The sequence below is a fragment of the Meles meles genome, chromosome 8 (assembly GCF_922984935.1).
Source record: "Meles meles chromosome 8, mMelMel3.1 paternal haplotype, whole genome shotgun sequence".
Classification (NCBI taxonomy): domain Eukaryota; kingdom Metazoa; phylum Chordata; class Mammalia; order Carnivora; family Mustelidae; genus Meles; species Meles meles.
Genome location: NC_060073.1, coordinates 94,800,433 through 94,827,096, shown reverse-complemented (window position 1 = coordinate 94,827,096; position 26,664 = coordinate 94,800,433). Strand labels below are relative to the sequence as shown.

General features: G+C 47.8%; 1 protein-coding gene and 1 non-coding gene across 2 annotated transcripts in view; both read left to right on the top strand.

The window, feature by feature from the left end:
- BARX2 (BARX homeobox 2) overlaps positions 1–22,966 on the top strand; it is a 74,402-nt gene extending 51,436 nt beyond the window's left edge. The window contains exons 2-4 of the mRNA XM_046017027.1: positions 7,578–7,878; positions 12,507–12,591; positions 22,245–22,966. Coding sequence (XP_045872983.1) covers positions 7,578–7,878; positions 12,507–12,591; positions 22,245–22,511 — 653 coding nt within the window. The 3' untranslated portion in view covers positions 22,512–22,966. The remainder of the gene's footprint in view (positions 1–7,577; positions 7,879–12,506; positions 12,592–22,244) is intronic.
- LOC123950123 lies at positions 18,284–18,390 on the top strand. The gene has a single exon (XR_006820127.1). It is a non-coding gene; the product is annotated as a U6 spliceosomal RNA (small nuclear RNA).
- Positions 22,967–26,664: the final 3,698 nt, after the last annotated feature.

Below are 26,664 nucleotides of genomic sequence, written 5' to 3'. Positions count from 1 at the left end.
TCTGGTGACTTGAAGTCCCTAGCAGACTCCCAGAATTCCCAGAATGAACAAAAATTCCCAATCTCATTTCTTTGGGAACTTAGTGAATCTTAAAGGTAGCATTTGAAGTCACTGGACTGGTCAGTGGGTGGTGTTGACATCGTTGGCTACCCCTTTAGAGGAAAAAGGTGACGCATTTATACTTCCCCAAATGAACACTTGGGAACTACGGGTCTCGAGAGATTAGATTTGGAGCATCTGTACGTTGGTGCTAACACATGGGGACAGTGATGGAAGTTTAGCTCTAAGGCCTAGGGTTGACCGTGGTGAGAGGAGACTTCGACTTTATATAGTTCGAATTGTTTTAAATTTCTTTTATAACAGATTGTGTTACTTTTATAATAAAAATGAAAGAGCATTTTCATTTTCTTTGGGTAAATGCCCAGTAATGGATTTATTGGGTCATATATGGGTAGTCCTATTTTTAATTTTTTGGGGACCCTCCATCCTGTTGTCCACAGGGGCTGTCTGGGCTGGCACCTCCAGGAGTAGTGCACGAGGGTTCCCTTTTTCCACATCCTTGCCACCACTTGTTATTTCTTGTCTTTTTGATTCTAGCATTTCCCTGTTGAAAGAAGATGTGACATATATATACACAGACACAGACAGACAGACAGACACACACACACACACACAAGGAAGTATTACTCAGCCTTAAAAAAGAGTGGGATTGGGGCGCCTGGGTGGCTCAGTGGGTTAAAGCCTCTGCCTTCAGCTCAGGTCATGATCTCAGGGTCCCGGGATTGAGCCCCGCATCGGGCTCTCTGCTCAGCGGGGAGCCTGCTTCCTCCCCTCTCTCTCTGCCTGCCTCTCTGCCTACTTGTGATCTCTGTCTGTCAAATAAATAAATAAAAATCTTAAAAGAAAAAGTGGGATCAGCTTGCCATTCAAGACAGCATAGATGGACCTAGAGGGTATTACGCTAAGTGAAATAAGTCAGAATGAGAAAGACAAATACCGTGTCATTGCACTTATATGTTGAACCAAAAAACAAAAAAATGAAAGAAAAACCCTAAAGCAAATGTGCACACAAACAAATTGCAGAATCAGATTTATAAATACAGAGAACAAACCTTTGGTTGCCAGAGGGGAGAGTGTGGGAGGTACAGGCTTCTAGTTATGGAAGGAATAAGTCATGGAATTAAAAGACACAGCGTAGAGAATACAGTCAATGGAACTGTCACAGCATTGCACGGTGACGCCACTACAAGCTAGCAGAATGTATTTTGAATCACCAGGTTGTATGCCTGAAACTCATGTAACACTGTTTCATCTATGCTCAAATTTAAAAAAAAAAAAAGTGTTTAAGCCCCCTCAAACAAAATAGCAATCAAAGTACTTATTGACCTTTTGGGGGATTTTAAATTTATTTTTACCTTATATTCAGTAACAGTTCATTATTTTAGTATACAGTTACAAGTTCTGACAAATGCATCAAATTGTCTAACCCAGAACCACAGTCAAGATACAAACCAGCCTCGTCACTGGATGTAGCTACACTTGTGGTCACCGTCGTGTAAGGTGAAAAGTAGCGCAATCACTCTGTTGTACACCTGAAACTAACATCACATTGTATGTCAACTGCACTTCAATAATAATAATATAAAAAAACCCAGGCTTGTCACCCCCAGTTGTCTTGTATTTCCTCCTTATAGTCAAAGTCTTCCTCTGCCCTTAACCTCTGGAAGCCACTGATTTCTAGGTGTCTTCTCCATCTCGAGTTTTGCCTTCTCCAGAATGTCTTGTAAATGGATTTCTATGGCTTTGGAGTCTGGCTTCCTTCACTTAGCATAATGCATTTGAAATTCATCCTTAATGCTGCATGTATCAACACTTTCTTCCCTTATTATTCCTGAATAGTATTCCATGATTCTGTTGGATGGGTGTCCCACAGTTTGTCCCTCCATCCCAGTGGCGGGCTGTTTGGATTGTTTCGCTTCTGGTAATGACTAATAATGCCACTATTTGCACATAGGCTTTTATGTGAGGGGAGGGGCAGAGGGAGAGAGAGAGAATCCCGAGTGGACTCCACACTGAGCGTGGAGCCCCAACCGGGGCTTGATCCCAGGACCCTGAGATCATGACCTGAGCCTACATCAAGAGCCGGCCGCTTAACCGACTCAGTCACCCAGTTGCCCTTTGTTGTAGTTTTAATATACATTTCCTTAATGGCTGATCATGCTAAGCAGCTTTGCATGTACTTATATACTGTCTGTGTATCCACATTGGTGAAGTATGTGCTCAAAATCTTTGTTCAGGGATGTCTGGGTGGCTCAGTTCAGCGTCTGCCTTTGGCTCAGGTCATGATCCCAAGGTCCTGGGATCAAGTCCCACACTGGGCTCCTTGCTTGGTGGAGAGCCTGCTGCTCCTCCTGCTTGTGCTTTCCCTTTCTCTCTCTGACAAATAAATAAATAAAATCTTTTTTTTAAATGTTCATTTTCTTATGGAGTGATTTTTTTAAAATTGCTGAACTTTGAGAAGTTTTTTTTTTTTTTTTTTTTTTTTAAGTACATTCTGGATACAAGTCATTTGTCAGGTGTATGATTTGCAAATATTTTCTCCCAGTCTGTAGCTTATATTTCTGTTTTCTTGATAATATCTTCTGCCAAGTAAAAGTTGTTATTTTTGATGGAGACCAGCTTTTGACCTTTTTCCTTACTGTGACGTTCTTTGGGTGTCATAGCTAAGAACTCCCTGCCTAACCCAAAGTCACAAAGATTTTTCTCCTATGTTTTCTTCTAAAAGTGTTATAAGTTTGTATTTACTTGGATCTATGATCCATTTTCAGTTGATTTTTAAAGTAAGTTATGAGCTCTAGGTTACTTTTTTTTTCATATGGATGGATATCCAGTCATTCCAGGACCACTTGTTAAAGACCATGATTTCTCCACATTATACAGTTTTTATTTTAAAAGAAAGAATGTGATTCTGTCTAGCATGAGAAGCCAACCTCTTCTATCATGAAAGGAGAAAATTCCTTAGACCCACTGGCACAGGGCGGCTGAGAGTCCCCTTTGCTCAGAACGCACAATATTTGTTTTACTAGCAGAGTGTCATAAAACCAACCATGATTTATACTCCATTGCTGGGATTTCTAGGTTGGTGAGAGTTTTTGTTTGGCCCAGCGTTTAGAATAAATTTTAACCATTTATGGGCATGAAAACTCTTTTTTGACAAATTGGATGTATCCTAAAACTGAACAAGGAGAACAAAATGAAGTTTGTTTAGTCTAACTTTTCCTTTTTTGAATTAGAAAAATAATACATGCTTATCGTAAAATCTAAATACCGGTGGCCCTTGAATAATACGAATTTCAACTGCACGGTCCACATAGCTACAGACTGTTTTCAATAAATAGAGTACAATACTGCAAATGTATTTCCTTTTTCTTACAGGTTTCTTAATAACATTTCTTTTCTCTAGCTTTCTTCACTGTAAGAATACAGTAGACTGAAATACAATAACATAAAAAATATGTGTTCACTGTTTATTGGTAAGGCCCCTGATCACTGGCAAGCTATTAGCAGTTACGTTTGTGGAGTCAGAATTTGTACATGGATTTTCAACTGCTGTGTCAGTGCCCCAACCCCCATTGCTCGAAGGTCAGCTGTACTACAGAAGAATCATCTGGAAATTGGGATACATGGCATAGTGGTTTCCTCTTGCTTCCCGGTTCCCTTTCCTTGGTCCTTTTGATGGGCTTCTCTCCCTTTTTATGACCTCAGATGTGGGCGTACCCCAGGGCTCCATCTTTGGATCTCTTTATTTCTTTATTTTACTAGCTCTCTAGGTGATGTTGTTTAATCCTGTGGTTCTATGCACCACATGCGCTCCCAGAAGTCAAGGCTGTGTCTCCAGCCTAAGCTCTTCTCCAAACTCCAGACTAGTATGGGTAGCTGCCTCTTCAGAACATCTACTGCGTGTAACAGCAGCTTGTCTGACACAGAAATCTTGGGGCACCTGGGTGGCTCAGTCGGTCAAGCATCTGCCTTTGGCTCAGGTCACGATCCCAGGGTCCTGGAATCGAGTCCCATGTCAGGCTCCTTGCTCAGCGGGGAGCCTGCTTCTCCCTCTTCCTCTGCCCCTCCCCCTACTTGTGCTCTCTCAAACAAATAAGTAAAATCCTTAAAAAATAAAACAGAAATCTTGGTCTCTTCTTTGCCCCGTCTTTCCCTCCTTAGCAAATGGCACCGTCATTCCTGTACATGCCAAGGCCAGAAACCTGGATCTGAGATGGCAGCTCTCAGGAGCTTGGACACGACACTCAGCGTCCTGTAGGCTCTCCCACCCCTCACTGTAAATCACAAGCTGAGAGGACCTCCTCTCACCATGCAGCTGCTCCCTGTCTGGCTCCCGCCACAGTGGTGCCTGGTCTAGAAGGTGGCCTTGCCTCCCAGCTTTCTTCTTTGCTTCCACACTCACTGCTGCAGTCAGGCCCCCGCACAGCAGCCATTGGGCTCTTCAGGACAGAAAGCACCTCATGTCCTTCTCCAGCTCTGATCTCGCTAATGCTTTTATCACATTCTGAAGAAAATCTTTGCCATGGCCTTCAAGACCGTGTGTGATCTGGCTACAGCCTATTTCTCCAAATTTTTATTTCCTGGAACCTTTATTTCCCCCTCCCCCCACCCCCACACTGTTCACTCTGCCTTTTTGCTACTCTTTGAACATAAGCCCATTCCCACTTTAGGGCTTTGCTTGAGCTGGTTCTCTGCCCCCGGGGTGCCCTTCCCAATGTTCTCCTCTCCACTGAGTCACCCATTTGCTAGAACTGTTATCTGTTCCTTGCCTTGCCTTGCCTTGCCTCCCTCTCGGTAATACCTCCCCCCTCCTTCCGTCCCCCATCTTCACAGTCTGCTGTTTTTCTTCACAGAATTTATCACCACCTGGCATCATATATTTGTTTGTTTGCTGTCTACCTTCCCGACTGAAATGTAAGCTTCCTGAAGGTGGGACTTGATGTGGGTCACGGCTCTATCCCCAACTTCTAGAACAGAGTACAGCCCATAGTAGATGCTCAGTAAACATTTATGGCAGGATTAAATACAGGATTAGAGTCATACATGTACACTACTTTTCACCCTACTTCACTCCCACGCCTTCTCTGGAGCTAATCACTGTTAATAGCTTGGTGACTAACTTCCTGGGCTTAAAAATGATGCATTTATGAATGCAGACACACATCCAGTTTTTTTTTTTAATGGAATGCAAAGTGTTCCATACCTTTATTTTCGCTCAGTCATTTACTTTAGAGTTTTTTCCATTTTAGTTTATTTTTTCATGTAATCTATGTATTTACATAGGTCTTTTTAGTGCTTATATTGTAGTTCATACTATAGATATATAATTTAATCATTTTCCTGTTGATATGTGGGTTGTTTTCCCTGTTTCCTTATTATAATCAAGGCTACAGTGAATATGCTTGTCCTTAAATCTTTGTGCATATGGGAAAATTGGTCTCAAACTATAGAACCGCCTGGATCAGTACTTGAGAGGTATTGCTTAATTTGTCCTTCTAAAAGACTATACTCATTTACAATCTCACCAACAATATATGACGGCCCATTTCCCCATATCCTGGCCAACACCAGGTATTACCCCACATCGCAAATATTTTTTAATGTTGGGGGAAAAAATTTTACTCTCCTACAAAAGAGAAAGCCTAAACTCTGGTGATTGAAAATCTTACAGGCCAGTAGATAACCAGCCACTTCCTACACTGGTAAGCTCCTAAGCTTCTGGATTCTAAGTTAGCCTGTTTCATAAAGATAGTTCCTTTTAAAAAGAAATGTCAGAATTAAAGGAATAAAGTGATTCAAGACAAGAACTACGTTGTACCTGTAAAGAAACTTTCAGATACTGTTTCCATGAGAAGACATATTTCATAATGTGTCCTGGGAGTTCCAAAACCACAGGCCCAGGTATCCTCATTTTGTTGTTGTAATTCATTCCTGGATGATTTTTCCCCCCTGAGAAAGAATCCACAACACAAAACCTCAAATGTTAGCATTGGCTGGAGAGGTAATGGAAGACATAGCCATTGGTGATTTACTATTTAACAAGTCTGTGGTTTGTACTGGGCCTTATGAGAAGGACTCAAAGAACAAGAGAAGTTATCTATTTTAATAACTATGACTGGGGCCCAAAACAGAAGCACAGGCATGACTACGAAGACAAATGCCAACCCAGGGGAGGGAGGTACAGCCCAAGTAGCACCCAGATCTTTCTGTGACTTGGGTTGGTTTTAATCCAGAGCTAGTGGGATCGTTGGTTAGCTCACAGGCTTGCCTTTGCTTGGTAGTGAGCTGCCAGGGCTGGGATGAGTCCCAAAGGGCAACCCCTGTGTCTTCTCTGTCTTTCCTCAGGTGTCAAGATGGGCTTGGGATGAGAGGCACTTTTATGGCATCAGTACATTAGGGTTTGAAGAATTCCTTAAAATTACCTGCTTTTACTCGCTATATGGGTGGCAAGACTTAGGCCCGGTGAGATAAAATGACTTAGATGGGTAAGGATCATGACGTTTTAAGCACGATCCTATTGAATAATGAAAAAGAAGAGTTCTTGTACTTGAACTTTAAAGACATAACAGATTCTTGGTGGAATGGTACTTCTACCTAGAAATTCCTAAGGCAGGAGTGGCACAAAACTCGCCTCCATGCCACCATACACCCCCGCAAATGCCCAGAGCAGATGTTGGCAGTCAACCCCAGCTCTCTCCTCAACCAAGCCCTCACCCAGCCCGACAGTCCTTCTTCACACAGTGCTGGAGGCAACAGGTCAGAATGGATCTGAGTTTTCATGTGAGTTAAATCTGTTTCTGTTTGTACCTCCCCTCTGGTGATTTGTGTATCCCTGTGATTCCTGATGTGATAAGACCTCTGGACATTAAGCCAGAAGAACGTGGTTTGACTGCTGGATTTTCTTGCTCCTGGCTCTGTGATCTTGGGCAAGTCACTTAGCCTTTCACTCAGTCTTGTCTCTGAAATGAAGAAGTTGAATTAAATCACCTTTAAGCTTCCTTCCAGCTCTGAAAAATGTCATGATTCAATGTCTAGAGACCTCTCAGGAGGAATTCATAGTTGCAACTATGTATTTTCATAAAGACCTAGGGGGTTTTCAGGCAGTTTGTATATTAAAAAGATATTCTGTATCCTTCCTTATGTGTTTGTAGCTTTTTCTAATGACTTTTTGAGCTTTTTCTTTTCATCTGCTCAGACCATTGACCCGTATCTCTGAAACCAGAATTTAGGGGTTTCAAAGAGAGGAGGCAGGGACATTGCCGGCTCAAAACCAGACGAATCGCAGGAACCTCCTCTTAGCCGCGGGGAACTTGAATGTTCTCACACCCCAGACTGAGCAACGCTCACCTGCCCCCTCCCCCAGCAGTTCTAGGTCCTCTTCCCCTTCTTCCATTCTACCTCCTTATGATCAGGGGGCCCCACCCATCAGATGGGCGTGGGCGAGTGGCCCTCTGAGGGCCCCTGGCTCTCTTCCACCCCGGCTCCTTTCATGATCTGCCGCCCTGTTTGTCTTCCAGGCCCCGCTTCCCTTCGGGCATACCCTCTCCTCTCAGTGATCACCCGGCAGCCCACCGTCATCTCCCACCTGGTCCCCGCCCCCCCGGGAGCTGCCCAGGCCTTGTCCTGCCACCCGGCCTCTGAGGCCTCGTCCAACGAGGCCCCAGGCGGTGAGGCTCTCGGCAGCAGTGAGTCTGAGACAGAGCAGCCCACGCCGCGGCAGAAGAAGCCTCGCCGGAGCCGTACCATCTTCACCGAGCTGCAGCTCATGGGCCTGGAGAAGAAGTTCCAGAAGCAGAAGTACTTGTCCACCCCGGACAGGTGAGAACCCAGGGAAGGGACTGTCCATAGGGAAGGCCTTCGGGAAGGGGTGACGCCTTTTGCTCTCGGGCCGGGATGGAGAGCCACAGGGACTCATTTAGAGAGAGGGGCAAGAACTGTTTTAGAGAGAGGTTCTACACGATGGCAGGAGTCTCACCCTTGGCGCACGTCGCAGCCTGTTGACAGCACCCAGCCCACCGGCGCTCATCATCCTTAAGCCCGGACTCTATCCCCATATTTAACTTAACTACTCCAGCGTGAGAATCAAACTCAAGTTTAGTGAATAGGTTGCCCAGGCTCTGAGCTGGCAAACAGGTTTGGTTTTTCAAGCCGCTTACATGTAGGCTTAGCTGCAGTGGGGTTAGCTGTGGGATGGGGACCCGGGACCTTCTCGGGCTTCTCCCCACCCTGCAATTCCCAGCTGACTCAGGCTGCGGGCCTGGCCCTTGACTGGAAAGGCTTGGATGGATTTGGTTCAGGAGCTGCTAGATGTTGGGGTAGATTTGATGGATATTAATTCAGAACAACATGGCTAAGGGATGAGCAGGACCCAGATGTGGGTTCCTTCTTTAAACCCTTTTGAAATCCAGGTGAGGGGACTGTGACCCCTGATCTACTCAAAGACCTTCATCTCTCACCTCCTTTCTTTAATTTAGTATCTTAACTGCAGAATAGGCAAGAATGTATGTCTTACCTTGTTCTTTCAAACTCACTCTGGGGCTCTGGAGAGGGCTGAGCTAATACGTGATCCTGTTTACTGGGAGGATTTTTCCAGGTCTTTTTTCTGTTCTTTTGCTCACTTCCTTGTCTGTATTAGGTTTGATGCTAGTCCTATTGAAGAGAAACGGAAGGAAACTCTCAGGCATCTCTTAAGCTAGTTAGTAGCTGTTTGACACAAATTTAAGTGAGAAAGGGGTGTACAGATCCCTCGCTGAAGAACATCTGGCTACTGATTCACTTAATCGAGCCCCCATCAGCTGGGTGCTGGGAGTTTGCCAGGGGCTGGGCATGGTGTCTGAGCCTACGCATCCAGAAAGTAGGAGAAAAGAGTCCTGCTCTGCAAGAGATGCTAGGGGAGGGCAGGACAAGTACCCATGACCCAGGGCACGGGGCCTGGTGCCTTGGTATGTTACCAAGGGCTGGAGGAGCCCAGAGACATTGTTGAGTATGTGTGAGATGGGGTTCAGGAAGGCATCTCAGAGGAGGCAACATTTCAGAAGAGCTTTGACTCTCATGGCCCAGAGGGAACGGCCCACAGGGGCACTGAGGCACGCCTCACTGGCCATACTGAGGGCACTGCAGGTTCCCGACGGTGCAAATGGGAGTGTGGCAGGAGAGGAGGCTGGAGGTAGAAGGCTCATGTGCCTGGCCAAAGGATGCTGACTTTGTCTTCACTGGCAGCCTCTAAGAGCGGGGAGGGATGGGGCCAGATTTACCTTTTAGACTCCTCGCCCTGATGGCACCCTCAGTGTCTGCTCTGAGATGGAAGCGATGGAGCACGGGAGTGGGAGGAAGCCCAGGGATAGTCCCTGAAGACCTGAATTAAGGTGGTGACAGTGGGCACCGAGAAAAGGGAATAGATTGAAGAACAGTTTTGAAGGTGGTGTGGACAGGCTTGACACCGTCATGAGGAAGGGAAGAGAGAGCTGGGAAACCTACGCCTCCTGGTTTGGGTCACCGCATAGACAGGGATACTACAACCCAAGCTACAAGGCAGAGGGCAAAGTGGGTTTGGTGGGGGAAAGTGGGAGTCCTGTTGGGATGTGAGCCTCTGGAGGAGGCTTTGGCCAGACAGTGGAGACGAGGCTGTGAATTGCGGAGTGACAGAAGGGATGCCCAGTTATCAGCAGGTGTTTTGGTGGCCCCAGCTGGTAAAGGAGGGCCTCAGGGAGCCGGGCAGCCAGTGGAGGTGGGCGCCATTGTTTATGACTTGTGTGGTAGTAACACCCAAAGGGCTTCAACAATCATGGGTTAAATGTTAGGCTTATTTTCTGGAAGTCAGAGAATGTTTTAACAGAACTGTTCATTCCTCATCAAGCTCCTGGGACTTCCTGATACCTGCCCAGGCACCTCTCAGGTGACCTACGCAGGACTGATTCACTTGCCTGGGGAGAAGGACACCATCTGGCTGGCATGGGAGCTGCCGCCTTCACCCGCCCTCTCCCATGTTCCTCACCTCCCTACGTGACCAAGGCCATGAGCGCTCCCTCCTCCCACAGCTTTCTCCCTCTTCCCTTTTGTTTGTTTCTCCAGTTTCCTAGGTGACCCCATTTAAGCGAATACGCAGGGAAGTGAGAATTTGTAACGGTGGCAGGTAATGAGAGAAAGCCGATGACAGTGAAGTGCCTTTCTGTAGCCAGAGTGAGTCAGGGGTGCATTTTTCCCAAGTGAGCTAACACCACTTGCTAATGCAGAGCCGTGAACTGAGCCTGCCATTGACTCATGCACCTGATGGCCTCAGGTGAACTGGGCTGCCAGTGGGAGCCAGCGGTGGGAGCCTGGGAGACCAGAAGCCTGTGGGACAGCCCCCTGGGGTTTTGGTTCCTAATGAACGGCTGCTTGGGAAGCAATGCTTCATTAGTGGGGAGGGCTGAGTGCTCTCGGCGCGGGGAATTTACTAGCTTCAGTCTGTTAATCACTTCCAATAAAACTGTTAGCTTCCAGTCGCCCTTTCCCTGGGACAACCAGAGATATGTGAATTGCTGATGTGAGACAGGTTCTGAGGTTTCGGGGGAAGACTGTTTTTATTATTGGAGATTGCAGTCGTGCCCTCTGGTCAGAGCAGGGGAGCTGGGCAGCTTGCAGTCGTGCCCTCTGGTCAGAGCAGGGGAGCTGGGCAGCTGCAGTGCCAGCAAGTGGCACCTGGAACCTTCATTGCCGATACCCACTGGTCTTGCTCATGGTCAGATGTTGGGGAAAGAAAGTCGTGGCCAAGAACGCGTTCTCGGGCATCCCGTGGCTTAGGCTTGTGGGTGGGAAGGTTTGTGTGATAGGAGGAACCTCAGAGCCACAGACTGTAATCTTCAGACTCGGACTTTGCAAGTGGTGACCATTGCTCCCAAGCAAGGGTGCTTGGCCCTGATTGTCATTCTAGAAGTCACAGGGAGACCGCTCATATTGGCTCAAGGAGGGGGTCCTTCCTGTTGGTGCTCAGGTAGTAGACCCCGGGTTCTTTTCAACATTGGTCCACAGTTGTAGTCTTGAGGATTAAGTTTGGAAGCCCGGCTCTCTTTTGCATTTAATATACTCCAGTTGGGTTGTTTGCATTTTCTCTTCAAAAGCTTTGAGCAGTAGCTTCCCTTGGATAAATCAAACTTGTGTAAAAATATGGTGGGTGGTGGGGAGCCCCATACAGGAGGAGGCAGACAAGCCAGACATAAGTAGGTTCACATCCTAGCTGCACCTCTCACTCTAGGATCATCTTCCAGGGCTCAGCAAAGTTTTTCTTGTACAGGACCAGAAAGAAAGTCATTTCAGTCTCTGTCACAGCCATTCGCCTCTGAGCCTGGAGCAGGAAAGCAGCCATGGATGTAGGCAGACAAATAGGTGTCCATATGCCAATAAAAACTTTATTTACAAAAACAGGCAGCAGACAGGATTTGGCCGTGGTTACCGAGAGAGTCTAATCTTTCCAAACTTCAGATCTCTCACCCGTAAAATGGGAATAATTTTACCTACTTCACAGCATCGTAGAAAGGAATAAATAAGACAGCATGGGTTGTTGGGGGCTGAGCTGCCACCTCACTGGGATGCCACCTCGGTTCCCTGGAAAGGGTTGCTGGGTCATTGGAAGTAGCTCCCAACCTCACACTTGCCGGGAATGACTTTGACATTCAGGGCTTCACAGAAGGCTACAGACAAATGCAGAACCATGGTTATCAATCGAATGGGAAGCAGAGGGGGCTACAGATTGAATGCTTCTTCTGGAACCCAAATTTGAACAGTTCAGGGCAGCTATGATGAATGAATCTGTCTATCAGAAAGTATTTTTGAGCCCTTGGTCTGGACTGAGAACCTGATAGGCACATCTGTGGACAGAAAAGAGGCCCTTGCTGTTGAATCAGAGAGGCAGAAAGTACTTGTGGGAAACAGAGAGCCCTTGACAACGTGGAGCCCCCTGGGTGATGGCTGACTGGTGGGAAGGTCCAGAGGGCAGAAGCTGTGGGAGGTGTCGTGGGGGTGGGGAGGCCCCCCTGCAGGAGGGGGGCTTGTGCTGCATCTGGGTTGATGAGGATTTTGACAAGGATGACAGGTCTTTACTTTTCCTTTCCAGTTTGAATTTGGGGACAGCGTCCTCATTTTGCATGGGATCCACGTAAAGACTCTGTCAGGTCAGAAGGAGAACTTTATAATCAAGGCTGAGAAATCCTTTTCGGGTCCAGAGCAGACAGTAGATGTTTCCAGGATGATGGCCCCAGGTGCCCTTGGGTGTAGGCATCTGTTTCTCAGGTTCCCAGAGTTTCATCCATGAGATACTTGGAAGGAAAGTAAAGCTCTTTGGGGAAGAACTGCTTCAATGAGGGGGACGTCTGCACTCTGGCAGGCTGCCTGGAGCTAGTCCACAGGACCCCATCCCTTCTGCCCCTTTCGTCTTTCCTCATCCTTCCTTTGCATCTCACGCCTTCTAGGTTGGACTTGGCCCAGTCTCTGGGACTCACTCAACTGCAGGTGAAGACTTGGTATCAGAACCGCAGAATGAAGTGGAAGAAAATGGTAAGGAAGAGAGTGAGTCTTACCGCGTGCCCACCATGAGGGGGAAAATTCTTACCGCAGGGCTGGGAAGAAGACAGGAGGAACCACTGGTGGTTTGGGTGTCGGAGAGTGGAAGGCCTTTTATGATGCTGGCTGAGAGGGAGGCCGTTGGGACGGTCAGATAAGCCATTCCTCCTGACCTGGATTTCCTGACCAGAAGGATATTCTTTTCCACAGTTTCCTTGGAAATAAAAGAAAGCTCACAAGCTTCTCAGTTGCTAGTTTTCACCCCACCTGCTGGCCTTTTCAAAGAACTTCCTTCCCCCTCCCACCAGGAGCTAAGATTAGAAGTCAGGACTCTTTGTTTATGATGACATAGAGGGCACATCTGTTCCTGGGCTCCATGGGCTGGAATGTAGGCATTGTCAGGCTTCAGTGGGTATCAGAGAAACCTGGATTGCAGGTACAAATGCAGAAGTCGAGGCTCTCCCCGGATCCTGAGTGCGGAGGTCTGTGGCAGGGCTGGGGATTCACGTGTTCGCAAGCTCCCAGGTGCCCCTGGTGGTTTCCGAGCGTTGCTTTATTACCTTGCTAATCAATCATTCCATCTTTGGTTTCTAAATGGACCTATTAGCATAAACACCCCTTGCTAAAAACAAACAAACAGACAAACACACCAAATAGACATCTCCATATTTTGAGGGATTCAGCTTCATCATAGTTCACTTTTTCTTTTTCTTTTTTTTTAGATTTTATTTATTTATTTGTCAGAGAGAGAAAGACAGAGAGAGAAAGATCACAAGTAGGCAGAGGCGGGCAGAGGCAGAGGGAGAAGCAGGCTCCCTGCCGAGCAAGGAGCCGGATATGGGACTCGATCCCAGGACACTGGGATCATGACCTGAGCCGAAGGCAGCCGCTTAACCAACTGAGCCACCTCGGCGTCCCATAGTTCACTTTTTCTTAAAAAAGAGCAACTATGAGGGGCACCTGGGTGGCTCAGTGGGTTAAAGCCTCTGCCTTCAGCTCGGGTCATGATCCCAGGGTCCTGGGATCAAGCCCCGCATCAGGCTCTCTGCTCAGTAGGGAGCCTGCTTCCTCCTCTCTCTCTGCCCGCCTCTGCCTACTTGTGATCTCTGTCTGTCAAATAAATAAATAAAATCTTTAAAAAAAAAAAGAGCAACTATGAAAAATCTTTTAAATCTGGATTTTCCAAAGTGGTTGCGTGTTTCATTGCCAGTTCTGTAAACCACAAGGGAAAAGGTCAAAGCCCAGAGATAAGAGGTGAGCTGGGACGAGAGGATGGGAAGCAGCCTGTATTCTGGAGAGACCAGGTACAACCATGGCCTGTGACCTGGGCCTTCCTCACACCCTCACTGAACCTTACTGGCCCTTTCTCCTCTGGTGCGGACCAGGTGGTCCAGAACTGCTTGGATGACACTCTAATTTGCTAACCCATCTGGCCACATCTTTCCTGGTGTTCAAGAGCTAGAATATGATGGGTTTTTTTTACAGTTACTAAAGCTGAGGTCCTTCTCTGGCCCCTAGTTTTCAGGAAAACAGGTGAGTCAATAGCTATTTTTAATAGCTACTAGATAAGGAGACATTTTCTCAATTTTGTGCTTTTGTCCAATAATTTTTTTCATTAGTCCTTGCTGTCATCTGAGAAAAAGAAATACATTGTAAATTAATTCTCAACAGGAAAAAAAAGCCAGCCAGGCAGCATTTATTATCTTCTTGGAAGGGAATTCCTGGGCAAATCTCATCATTTCCTCTGGGGGGGACCTGAGCCTGCAAGTGATGGATGTTCAGGGGGAGGTGGCATGGCCCCCGGAGAGCTTGCAAGGAGAGGCCAAGATGTCAGTACAAACACACATACCCTGAATGAATCCACCCGTGTGTCTTCACATCTCTTGTGAACCATGCCTTATCCTAGGCATGGTAGGAAGTAATGAAATAAGATGTAAGCCTGTCTTCATGGCATTTGTGACTCCATTGGAGAGTCAAGGTTCAGAAAGCAGCCAGGGAGCATGTGATGGTGAATTAGAATTCTTGTAGGTATATGAACCAGAAGTGTTCAGGGGACGGGCACTTGAGAAGGGTGTAAGGAACAGTTGAAGGATAAATGGGATTCGGTGAAATATGTCCTTCCAAAACCTCGAGAATGCTACAGGCATATGAAGATGATGGCGGAGGGGCACCCGGGTGGCTCAGGGGGTTAAGCCTCTGCCTTCCGCTCAGGTCATGATCTCAGGGTCCTGGGATTGAGCCCTGCATGGGGCCCCTTTCTCAGTGGGGAGCCTGCTTCTCTTCTGCCTGCCTCTCTGCCTGCTTGTGCACGCACTCGTGCGTGTACACTTTTGCTCCCTCTCTCTCTCTCTGACAATAAATAAATAAAATCTAGGGGGGAAAAAAAGAAAGAAAGAAGAAAATAATGATGGAAACCTCCCGGGGAACTGATCTCGGAAAGAACCAGATCTGGGAGTTAGAAACTCTGGGCCGAGTTCCCATGCCTGTCCCTCCCCGGCTGATTTCGGGCAAGTCCGCCACCCACCTCCTTCCTCATCAATCATCATCATCGAAATCAATGTCTCCTGAGTGGCAGAGGCATTGTTGAAATCGGTTATCAGCGATCTCTTCATGAGTCAGACGATTAAGGAATTGACAGCCTGCCATCCCCGCCAGCTCCGCCCGCTGCCCGTGGGACGAGCGTGTGCCTTCGCCTCTGACGTCACCTGTTGTTCACCAGCCACAGGGCTGCTGGCACAAGTGCGAGCTGGTTAGTGAGGGTCAGCCCCGTCACCAAAAGCAAAATGGAAGTCACTCAGCAGATTTAACCTCAGAGAGCATTCCACAGGCCAGCCGAATCCAGGTCCCTTCAGGAGAGGCGGGAGTGCCAAACTCTGTCCCCTCTAGCAGTTAAATGTTGAGCGTAGGAATGGAGCACCGGGAAATGGAGATGCCAAGATAAGTCACGAACATGTCCATTACAAAATAAAATGAGAAAAGAGTACCCCGTCAGGTGGGAGGGGACCGACCTGTGAAACTAGTAATTATTCAGAGGGATCAGGTCCACAGTGGACTTTACTGCGTTTGGAATCAGGATAGAGAAAGGGAGGGCGTCAGAGAAGAGGTGTCGTCTAAAATGGTTTCCGCAGACAAATAGAAGAGGGCCAAGCAAAGGTGGGGAGGGTGTCACGGGCACAAGGAAGGAGCCAGAGCACCCGGGGCTCTTTGAACGACTTCAGAATGGCCAGAGCTACAAATGGGAGGCTGGTAGTTCCATTGCGGGTCTGAATTCTCACTCCCCCTCGGCAGCGAGGCATTGTTGGATCCAGATTGCCTCATATGTTTTCCTGTAGAACTCTTTCAAGGCTATCTCTTCAAGTACTGGGAGGAAAAGAAAAAGCTAATTGGGTAATAAAGATGTCTCAAGGCTAGTCACCTAATTGGAACTGGAAAAAGATTAGCACTCGGTTCTCAAGAGTTACTCACAGGGCCGCCAAGGAGAGCTCTGCCAGAGGCCAGATAGCATCTCAGACTAGTTCCTACCGGTCAGCATTGGTAACTTCTAGCGGATTGGGTAAATTTCAACTTGCACATGAGATGGGACGCTCACCCTCTATTCCATTTCTGTTTGGCTTGAGTTCCAGGAGGACCCAGAGTTTTGCAACAGGCTGAAAGTGCCTCATCATTCAGGGATCTCTCTCAGCTCTAAAACCCAGTTGGGTGACAGGATCTGAACAGACACCAGCCTTCTGCCCTGGTCACAGGATTGGGTGGGCCACAGAGCAGGCACCGTCCTCATCTTGGGCACTGCAGATCTCCAGATAGTCAAAATTCCATGAAATGGCTACTCTCTATGTGATCTTGAGCAGGTTACTTAACCTCTGGGGGCCAGTTTTCCCATTAGTAAAATGCCTCATACGCATACACCTTATAGGGCTTGTGGTGCTAAAGAAGCTCCTCCCTGTGAGAGCTTTCTAACAGTGCTTCCTGCATAGAACACAGCTGACAAGTGTTAACCACCATCCTCCTCTGCCTCCTCCTCCTTCTTTATTGTTATTGTTATTATTATTATTATTATTATTTACTTAGCCATGTAATTCACATCTTCAGAGAATCCAGTTTGGGAAGCAAGAGAGCATATAAGCAGAAACTGAATTCTACAGGTTTCTGGGGCCCCGAAACTGTCTTCTGGATGAGAACCATCCTGGCTGTTTGTCCTGCTCCGGCTCGGCACTCCAGCATGTGGGGCATGGCGTCTTCCGTCAGGGAAAGGCTGTTGAGTAGGATGCAGGAAGAAGATTTGTGCCAGGGAATCCCAACTTCTCAGCTTCATGGAACTAGTCATCAATTGATCCAACTCTCCCTGCTCCAGAGAACCGCAGATGAAGACAGAAAGCGGTGCAGAAAGCACCCCTGGGGAAGACGCCCGTGACCCAGGGTCTGCCGGGAGACTGGGGAACTGCAGAGCCGTATTAGAATCAGAAATCACAGAGGCACATTTGACATATCCGTCGCTCATTATGCACAATGAGATATTGGTAAGAGCGTTAGAGTCAAGTGGGCAGGGCTGTGTGTTCAAATCCCAGCCCTGCGCTTGGCTTGCTCTTGGCCCATGGCAGATTACCTGTGCCTGCTCAGCTTCCTGTCTGAGTAATGGGGGAGGTAGAGGGCCTCTCCCTGCGTTCACGGTCCGTGCTCTGCCGTCTAACTGCTTGTCTCCCACCCAAGTGCCTTGGAAAGGAAACAGGCCTGTCCTGACACCTTCAGCCACAAAATATTTGAATATCTAGTTGAAGGGTTTTGAGCGTGAGCGGAGCTGCTGCTAGCAGCAAACACAACTAATGGGAAGTAGATGGTGTCTAGTTCTCAAAGAGGCATGTGACCTCGGGTGTGGTGTGTTGTCTGGACTCCCCCGACCAAGGGGACTAAATTGGCTTTAGGAATAATTGGGCAGAAGGGACCCCGGGGAGGAGGGCCACGGGGTGCATGAGAACGCACAGCTCCTGGCATGGGGCGGTTATGAGATAATTGCTTGTCTCAGGTGTGCTGGGAGGCAAGGGGCCAGAGGTCGAGTGCGGGAAGCAGCCAAGAGGGTAGTTATCTCCTAATTATTGCTTGCGCTAGAATGTTTTATCCCATTTAGAAAATGGCTTGATTGTTTTGATTTTTTTTTTCCTCCGTGCAGTAGGAAAACAGCCAGGTGGGGTCTATCCAAGCTGTGTGGGTGGTGTTCTCTAATTGCTGGGCTGGACTTTCTTTTGCCAATTAGGTGGCTTCCTTAGACCTGCCCTTTTATAACTTGATTACTATATGGGGCAACTTAATTTTGTATAACCTCTTTCATACCAAGTGGAGCTGCTTTCAACACATAAATTCCATCTTGGCACATCTGGGCACTTTCAACATCCTGTACTCAGACTGAAATAAAAATCAGATGCTGACTTATGTGAAAAGGAATATAGGGACGCCTTCTCCCCAGAGGTGCATTCTGTCAACGTCTCTACCTTGTTAGAGGTCCCCTTCCTATCTGTGTGTTTCCTGTTCACGTGGAAAGTACAGTGGCTGAGCAGATCCCCAGCCAGAAAGAGGTGTTCACTGAGAGCCTCTGGGTTTCCTCACACCTTATACAAAAAATAACTCAAAGTGAACCATAGGCCTAAAGGTAAAAGCTAAAACTGTAAAACTCTTAGAAGAAAATGTAAGGGTAGTGCTCGCTTCTGCTGCACATATACTAAAATTGGAACGATACAGAGAAGATTAGCATGGCCCCTGCGCAAGGATGACACGCAAATTCGTGAAGCGTTCCATATTTTTTTTATGGAACCAGAAAAGACCTCGAATAGCCAGAGGAATGTTGAAAAAAGAAAATTTAAGAGTAAATATTCACGGCCTTGGATTCGGCAAAATCTCCTGAGTGCACCAAAGCCCAAAAAATGAAAGAGAAAATAAATCTACTTCATCAGAACTAAAAGCCTGTGTGCTGTGAAGGACATCGCCAAGAGAGGGAAGAGACAACACACAGAACGGGAGAACACCTTTGCAAATCATGTATCTGATAATGGATTTGTATCCTGAATGTGTATAAAAAACCCTTACACCTTGGGGTGCCTGGGTGGCTCAGTGGGTTAAAGCCTCTGCCTTCGGCTCAGGTCATGATCCCAGAGTCCTGGGATCAAGCCCCGAGTCGGGTTCTCTGCTCAGCAGGGGGCCTGCTTCCTCCTCTCTCTCTGCCTGCCTCTCCACCTGCTTGTGATCTCTGTCTGTCAAATAAATAAATAAAATCTTAAAAAAAAAAAAAACCCTTACACCTCAATAATAATAAGATGACCAAATTTCACATGGGCGAAGGATTTGGATAGACCTCTGTCTCAAGAAGACATATGGCTGGCCCATAAGCACAGGAAAAAATGCTGCTCTTCATCAGCCCTCAGGGAAATGTAACTCACAAGCATGGGGTGCCATGGCCTTCCCGCTGGCGTGGCTGGAATCAGAAAGACATACCATCACGTACTGGTGAGGATATGGAGAACTGGATCCCTCATACACTGCTGATTGGAACATGGTGCAATCGCTTTGGCAAATAGTCCAGAAGGTCCAAAAACCAAAAAACAAAAAAAAATGGAATTACCATATGACCCAGCAATCCCAGTTGTAGGGATACACCCAAAAGAAGTGAACAGATATTTCTGCACCCTCTTCACAGCAGCACTGTTCACAACAGCCAAAAGTAGCAGCAACCTGCGCATCTCTCCACTGATGAATGGGTAAATGGAATGTGATCTGTTCCCACAACGGCTATTAGTTGGCCATAAAAAGGAATTGAAGTATTGATCTAGGCTACAGCATGGATGACCCTTGAAAACATCTCATGCTGAGTGAAAAGAAGCCAGTGGCAAAGGATGACATATTGTGTAATTCAATTCTTTTGAAATAGCAAGAACAGGCAAATCTGTAGAGACAGAAGGCAGATGAGTGGTTGCCTGGGGTTGGAGGGGCAGGGCCTGGGGCAAAATACAGGTGGCTGTTAATGGGTATGGGGTTTCTTTTGGGGGGTGCTAAGAATGTTCTAAAATTGGATTCTGGGGTGCCTGGGTGGCTCAGTGGGTTAAGCCTCTGCCTTCGGCTCAGGTCATGATCTCAGGGTCCTGGGATCGAGTCCCACATCGGGCTCTCTGCTTGGCAGGGAGCCTGCTTCCTCCTCCCTCTCTCTCTGCCTGCCTCTCTGCTTAATTGTGATCTCTCTCTGTCAAATAAATAAAATCTTTAAAAAATAATAAAATAAAATTGGATTCTGGTGATAGTCATACAATTCTGACTGTACAAAAAATCACTTAATTGTCACTAGGAAGTGTATGGTATGTGAATTTTATCTCAATAAAGCTGTTTAAAACAAGAATTTCTGGCTTATTGAGTTACTGCCTTCATTCCTACAGTTCAGCACCCAGAGGTCCTGTGCTTCTCTTGAAAGAAAGAGGTGTAATCGATTGATAAGTATTTAGTAACTGTGTAGAGTTAGTTGAAAGTGATTTGTCTGGAGCATGAAGCAAGGGAAAGTTGCAGGATTTACCTTCAAGGAACCTCTGTTCAACTGCAGAAGATAAAATTAAGAGGGTTATGTAAGTAGCACAATACATTTCACTCCTAATTATCAGTGCTAATCCAGGTCCTCCTGAAGCCCGTCTCACTAGCTGCCCGGGAAAGCCACAAGGACAGCAAGTCAGGGCTCAGAACCAGTGGAAGAAGGGACTGTCTGTGATATTCTAAAGTAACATACACGTATTTTTAAAGTTCTGCCTTTGTAAGTTACAGTATTCTCGATGTCACACATTGGGACAATAAATGTGCAAGTCCATTGCGATCAGCCAAGGCTATTTGGAGCGCTGTTACATTTCTTGCTTTGTATCTTTCTTCCCCTCCAGTTGTTGAATGCCTGCTCCCTGCAGCGGCAGAGTGGGAGGAGCAGGCAAGTAAATGTGCAGGGACAGTGGTTTGTGAAAGGTACTCTAATGGAGGAAGGGGAAAGGCTCATCTTGTACCCAGTGGAGGGCCTCTGGCGTGGACCTGGGAGGTCAGGGAAGTCTCCCCAGAGGAGCACCCTCCAAGCTGAGTTCCCCAGGGGAGGACGGTGGGGAGTGGGGTTCTGCCCAGCAGGAAGAGTGCTTGCTGTCTTGTATACGTTGTTCTGTTGGTCACCCTTGTCATCCCCCTGTGAGAGGAGGTGGTGTCATCTCGGTTTCATGGACTAGGAAACTGAGGCTCCGTTTTTCAAGACACAACTGCTAAGGAGCAGAGTAAGAATTCAACTACTCTAGTGATTCAACTTTTGAAACTGGCTGGAACTTACTATTATTCTCTACTTTGTCTTGGAGTCATTCAGTTGTATATCTCTTGTAACATTTTTTCTTACAGAAATACTTAACACATGATCATTGTACCGAAAAAACAGAGACTACAAAGAGAGAGAGAGAGAAAGAAAGAAAGAAAAATTAAAAATTCTTTATGATCCTGACACTGAAAACAGGTCATCCGTCCTCCAGATTGGGTTATGCTCATTTATAACCTGTTTTCCACAAAAGTATGTTAATGATATTTTCCATGTCATTAAACATTCTACACAAATGATTGTAATGGTGATCAAGTATTCTCTCTCTGGGATATGCTATAATTATCTACTCAATCATATAACAATACTTTAGAGTATCCCCCCCCCAATTTTTGCTGTTATAACCAACTTTTTGATGAACGTTTCTACAGATCAGTCTTTATCTCAGTCTTTGATGACTTACTTAGGCTAAATTATGAGAAGTGGAATTTCTGTGTCCGAGTATGCACATCTTAGGACTTGATTTGAATTCTCAGTTTCTCTTTTAAGAAGGTTGGACCAATGACGCTTCCACACTGGAGTATTTATTTTCCTGCTTGCTATAAATATTGGCTTTTTAACTTGTCAGCTTCATAGGTACTGCTTTAATATTTTACTTGTTATTTCTTTCCTTACTGTTGAAGTTGGATTATTTAATGTGTTTGTGGTCATTTTATTTAAAGCCAAAATATGCAATATTCACTGAAAGTACATTGAACATATAGAGAATGAACATATCTTGGGGCGCCTGTGTGGCTCAGTCAGTTAAGTGTGTTCCTTTGGTCATGATCTTGGGGTCCTGGGGTCAAGCCCCATGTTGGGCTCCCTGATCAGTGGGGAGTCCCTCTGCTAACCTCCCAGAGCACATGTTCTCTCTCTCTTTCTCTCTTTCAGATAAGTAAATGAAATCCTTTTTAAAAGGGGCGCCTGGGTGGCTCAGTTGCTTAAGCAACTGTCTTCAGTTCAGGTCAAGATCCCAGGGTCCTGGGATCGAGTCCTGCATTGGGCTCCCTGCTCAGTGGGGAGCCTGCTTCTCCCCCTCTCTTTGCCTACTTGTGCTCTTTCTCCCTCTGTCAAATAAATAAAGTCTTTTTAAAAAATCCTTTTTAAAATGTCACTCTAAAATAATAATAATGACAATAATAAAAAGAATGAAGATGTCTTTATACTATAGAGTGATGGGTTGAAAATACCTTTTGCCAGGCCATCACTGCTGGGAAGGAACCCTATAGACCCTGTTGAGTGGGAAAGTGGAGGGAGGGAGTTATTTATTAGATTTAATGACTGTTTTTTTTCTCCCACGTAGGTTCTTAAAGGTGGACAGGAAGCACCTACAAAACCCAAAGGTCGTCCCAAGAAGAACTCCATCCCCACCTCAGAAGAGATTGAAGCTGAAGAGAAGATGCACAGCCAGGCCCAGAGCCAGGAGAGCCTTGCACCCTCCCAGGGACAGGAGGAGCTCTGTGACCCACAGAAATCGGAAGCATGTGACGTCTCCATAGAGGTGGCAGAGCCCCCCGGCCAGCCCCAGGAGTTGCCAGTTGCCTCTTCGGAACCCCCACCATCAAGCTAAAATAAAAACTCAGTTGGGGGAAGGGGAAGATGGGGAGGAATGGAAAGAGGGAAGTCAGGGAGAATAGAGAGAGACACGCTCCCCAAAGCCTGGTAAACTTGGCGAGAAGAGATCCGCGTCTCCCAACCCCCACGGGTCTCAGTGGTTTTCATCACAAGCATTTGATGAAGACCTGCTTGCCTTAGGCCTTTCTCTTCCTGAAAGGCTGCTTTAGCCACGGGATGCCCTTGATGAAGGGAGACAGTGCCTTGGAACTGCCTGCCCCTGCTGGGGCGAGGGGCTGCGGGGCTGGATACCAGAACCCACCCTGGGGCTGGCACAGTGGGGGGCTGCCTGGCTCCCTCTCTCCCTCCAGCCCCTGCGCAGCCCGTCATCAAAGCAGAGAGATCATGGTGGAGCCCGGGCCGCAAGCCTGGCCTCCTTGCTAACTCAGCACTTATTTCTGTCGTTTTAAAAGAGAATTTAATGTTTTTGGTTGTTGTTTTTGGGGGGTGGGGGCCGGGGGGTGGGGCCGGGCTGGTGAGGGTGGGCAAAAAAGGGAGGGGGAAGCAAGTTCTGAGTTATTAGAATTGTTTCTGAATAAAGTTCGTTTGAAGACCCGTGTGCCTTTGTACCCATTCTAAGTCAGGTGACCCGAGAGCGGAGAAGCCCTGGTTTTCTCGCTTTATTGAGTTGCCCTCCCTGAAGCTGCCAAGCAGATTCTGTTAAGATAACTTCTATTTTTTAATTAAAAATAAATCTTTCAAAAGGATCGGGTGTTTTGTGTCTTCTGGGGAGTATATTTAGCCCTGTCTGGATACGGCTTGTGGGAAGACCCCGGGAGATAGCCCAGCTCTGCAGGCTTTCATTTTGCCCACTATAAAATAGAAGATGGGTCTCTGCCCATCACCCCTCCCACCGCCTTCTGCCAGAGCCGCTCTGCCATCAGCCACTTTCCACCGTGGGCTTCCAGCTTTAAAAACGGCTTCACTTGTTTGAAGAACACATAATAAATGTACGTGCTTCCAAAGTCACACAAAAAGAAGTCTTGCTTCTCCTCCCCCCCAACTCCCGCACCCCCCTCCCCCCCATCCTGCACAGGTAACCATTTTTATGGGTTTCTTGTTTATCTTTATTAAGTACCCATTTGGGTGATGGGCTCGGCAGCTTTTAGCAAAAGAAGATTTGAGAGCTTCTTGGCTAGAGGTGCTCTGCGATTTTAAATTTAAAATGATGTCCCACTTTCAGGAAGACCAGGAAAGAGGGAGGCCCCGGACTCGCTGAAGGAGGAAAACTCTGACCCTTTCTTGTCTGATTGTCGTGCTGGGGCCCCCTGAGCCCACAGACGGCCTGCGGGGCAGAGCGCCAGGCTCGCCAACTAGCAATTCTTGATCACGCGGTAACTCTGCCCAGTTGTGGGCTCGGGAAACATCTACCCGCTTTCGTAATGGCCGCAACTAGGGAGCAGAACCTGCTGCTGGTTCCGTGAAACAACTCATGTCATTTTTTGGAAAGTCACACGGGGATGACCTGCTTATTTTCAACCATCAGGCCGCCGGCTTCTCCCCATTAACACTGCCAATCAGAGTGACTGCGATTTCGACTTGGCTAGGCAGCACTCCTTTCCCTTTGCTCTAGAGATCAGCAAAAAGAAAGCCAGTCGTTTCCCTGCCTCTTGCAAACAAAGGAGCTGAGGATTTGGCCTCTGAGAACCAGTTCGTGCAGACCACACCCAGCTGCAGGTGAGGTTTCTGGAGGTTTCCGGGGCTGTGCACGTGGGACGCTGCCTCTCGCACCTCGAGCCCACTCCCCCCCAGGACAGGTTTACGATCTGCCTGCCAAGGGGGGACCCAGTGAGCTGACGTGTACCCCTGGCCACCGGAAGCAGGTGGGTCTGTGCCAATCAGGGCTCAGTCCTAAGGAACTTCTCTGTCCTGTCCAGCCCCATCCTGGAAAGACTTTGCATTAGGATGTTGTTTTCCTGTGGTGGTTTTCGGTCTCTCATCGTGGGCTCTCACAACATCCCCGTCTGAGGGGACACTGACTGTTGCACACACAATTATCCTGAGCTAGGCTTCCGGGCACTGTTTCTGAATTGTGACCCTGTCCTTGGCCTGTCATCTATAGTGTTTCTAGGGGTTGGAGGTATTTCAGTGCCTGGTCTCAGACCTCCCCTGATCTTTCCTGCTGTTCTGGAAGCCCTGAGCTCAAGGTCAACTCCACTTGGGAGCTCTGGGCTTGTCCTGGGGCCTCAGCTCTGTGTAGCCTTGCTCTGGAACTGCAGGACAGGTCAGGGCTGGGCGGCGGGCATGTGAGTGAGCATCGATTCCACACCAAGCCCTGCTCATGCTTCACCTTCCCCTTTTCCCTCCGGTCTTCCCATTTGCCCTCTACTTCCCGAGACATGTGATGGCACCCAGAAACCCAGCTCCTCAGGGTGTCTCTGAGCTGTGACTAGGAGGTGGCATTCAGCGCAGTCTGGAGTGGGGCTGTTCAGGGACCCCTGACCCCAGAGTTTCCCCTGTACCAAGCCCAGTCTGCTCGCTTTCTCAGCTGCTTTCTAGGAGGCCTCTCTCTGGGCCTTCACTCACCTTTGTGGGCCTCAGTAAACAAAAGCATTCCCTCCCTTGTCTGACATCCAGGATGGTGACCCCGTGAGGGTTCAGGGTCTTATTGTCGGGTCTGGTCACTTGATGCTTTCTGATGTTTTCCAGAGGAAGGGAGCAAGCCAAAGCCAACTGCCTACACAAGAAGCCGGCCACTGAGACATCACCCTCCCACCGCCCTCCCCATCCCCCCTTGTTTTTTTGTTTTTGTTTTTGTTTTTGTTTTGTAGTGTCTCTGCTCTGAGCATTGGAGAATGCTTTTACGAGCTCTTTGAGCGGATGCCACCCCGTCAGGCTGTGAAATGGGCTATTTCTTCCAGTTTTATAGGAAGCCTGTTAACCAGGGAGAGGTAAAGGTGGCTCTCCCAGGTCAGGTAGCTGGTTAGGAGCCGTGCAGAGAACCGAGCCCGGGGCAGGTTCCCTGTGGGGACCTTCAAGGTGAGGCTAGCCTGCTGTCCTAGGAGGGGATTAGGAGCGGATGGGGCTTTCCAGGCTACAGTAGGTGCGCCACCGTCTGTGCTCCCACCCCTTGAATCTTCTCTCTACCATCTGTCTATCTATTTTAAGGTTTTATTTATTTATTTGACAGAGAGAGCACAAGCAGAGGGAGCGGCAGAGAGAGGGAGAAGCAGGCTCCCCGCAGAACAGAGAGCCCAATGCGGGGCTCTATCCCAGGACCCCAGGATCATGACCTGAGCTGAAGGCAGCCACTTAACCAACTGAGCCACCCAGGCGCCCATCCCTTCCCCCAAGACAAGCATAACCTCCTCAGGCCGCCCCTTGCATCTTCTATGTTCGCAAGGATTCCTGGAGCAAGTTCTAGACCCTCAGTAAGCATCCAAGTGTCTAACAACGGGTCTGCATTCTCGGTCCCTGTACCCAGATTTGCTTCTCCAGAGTCTACGAGGGCTGGTTGAGACCCAACGCTCAGCCCAAGCTTGACTCAAACAATAACCAAATGGGTCTCCTGCTGGGGAGCCTGTCTGAACAGATCCATCAGACACCAACCCTCTCTAGGCTGCTTTTAGGTTTTTCTCAGAGACGAGTCAGTTGTAAAGCTGTCTTAGAGAAGGGGTTGTGGGGACCTCTGTGAGCCCCTCTTCCCTTCCCCAGGTGCCTCGAGTTCCCTGTCCTCCTCACGACCTTTCAACTTGACGCCACCCGCCCCACGCCCTGGGCTGGGCTGGGCTGGAGCTCTGCTGCTGGAGATGAAACGCTTTCCTCAGTAGGTTGTGCTTTGTCACCCTGGTCACGTGCTGTCCACTCAGCAGAAAAGAAGCAGGGACTCCGCAGGACCAGATTAAAGCGTGTCCCAAGGGGAGCTCCCCCATGTCTCCCCGGCCTGGGCCAGCCACTAGGTCACTGCCTGATCTTCTGGCCATTTTCTATAGCTGCTGCCTTAGTCTTGCCCTCGACTGTGTCAGGTCTGAAGGATCTTTGAAGGGCAGGAAGTATTGGGTTAGAGGGTTGAAATGAGTCTTGCAAAAAAAAAAAAAAAAGCAAACTTGTTTCTCAGGATTTCTGTGCACTGAGTTGCTTATGTTTGCCTAAAGCTCTGAGGAGCTGCT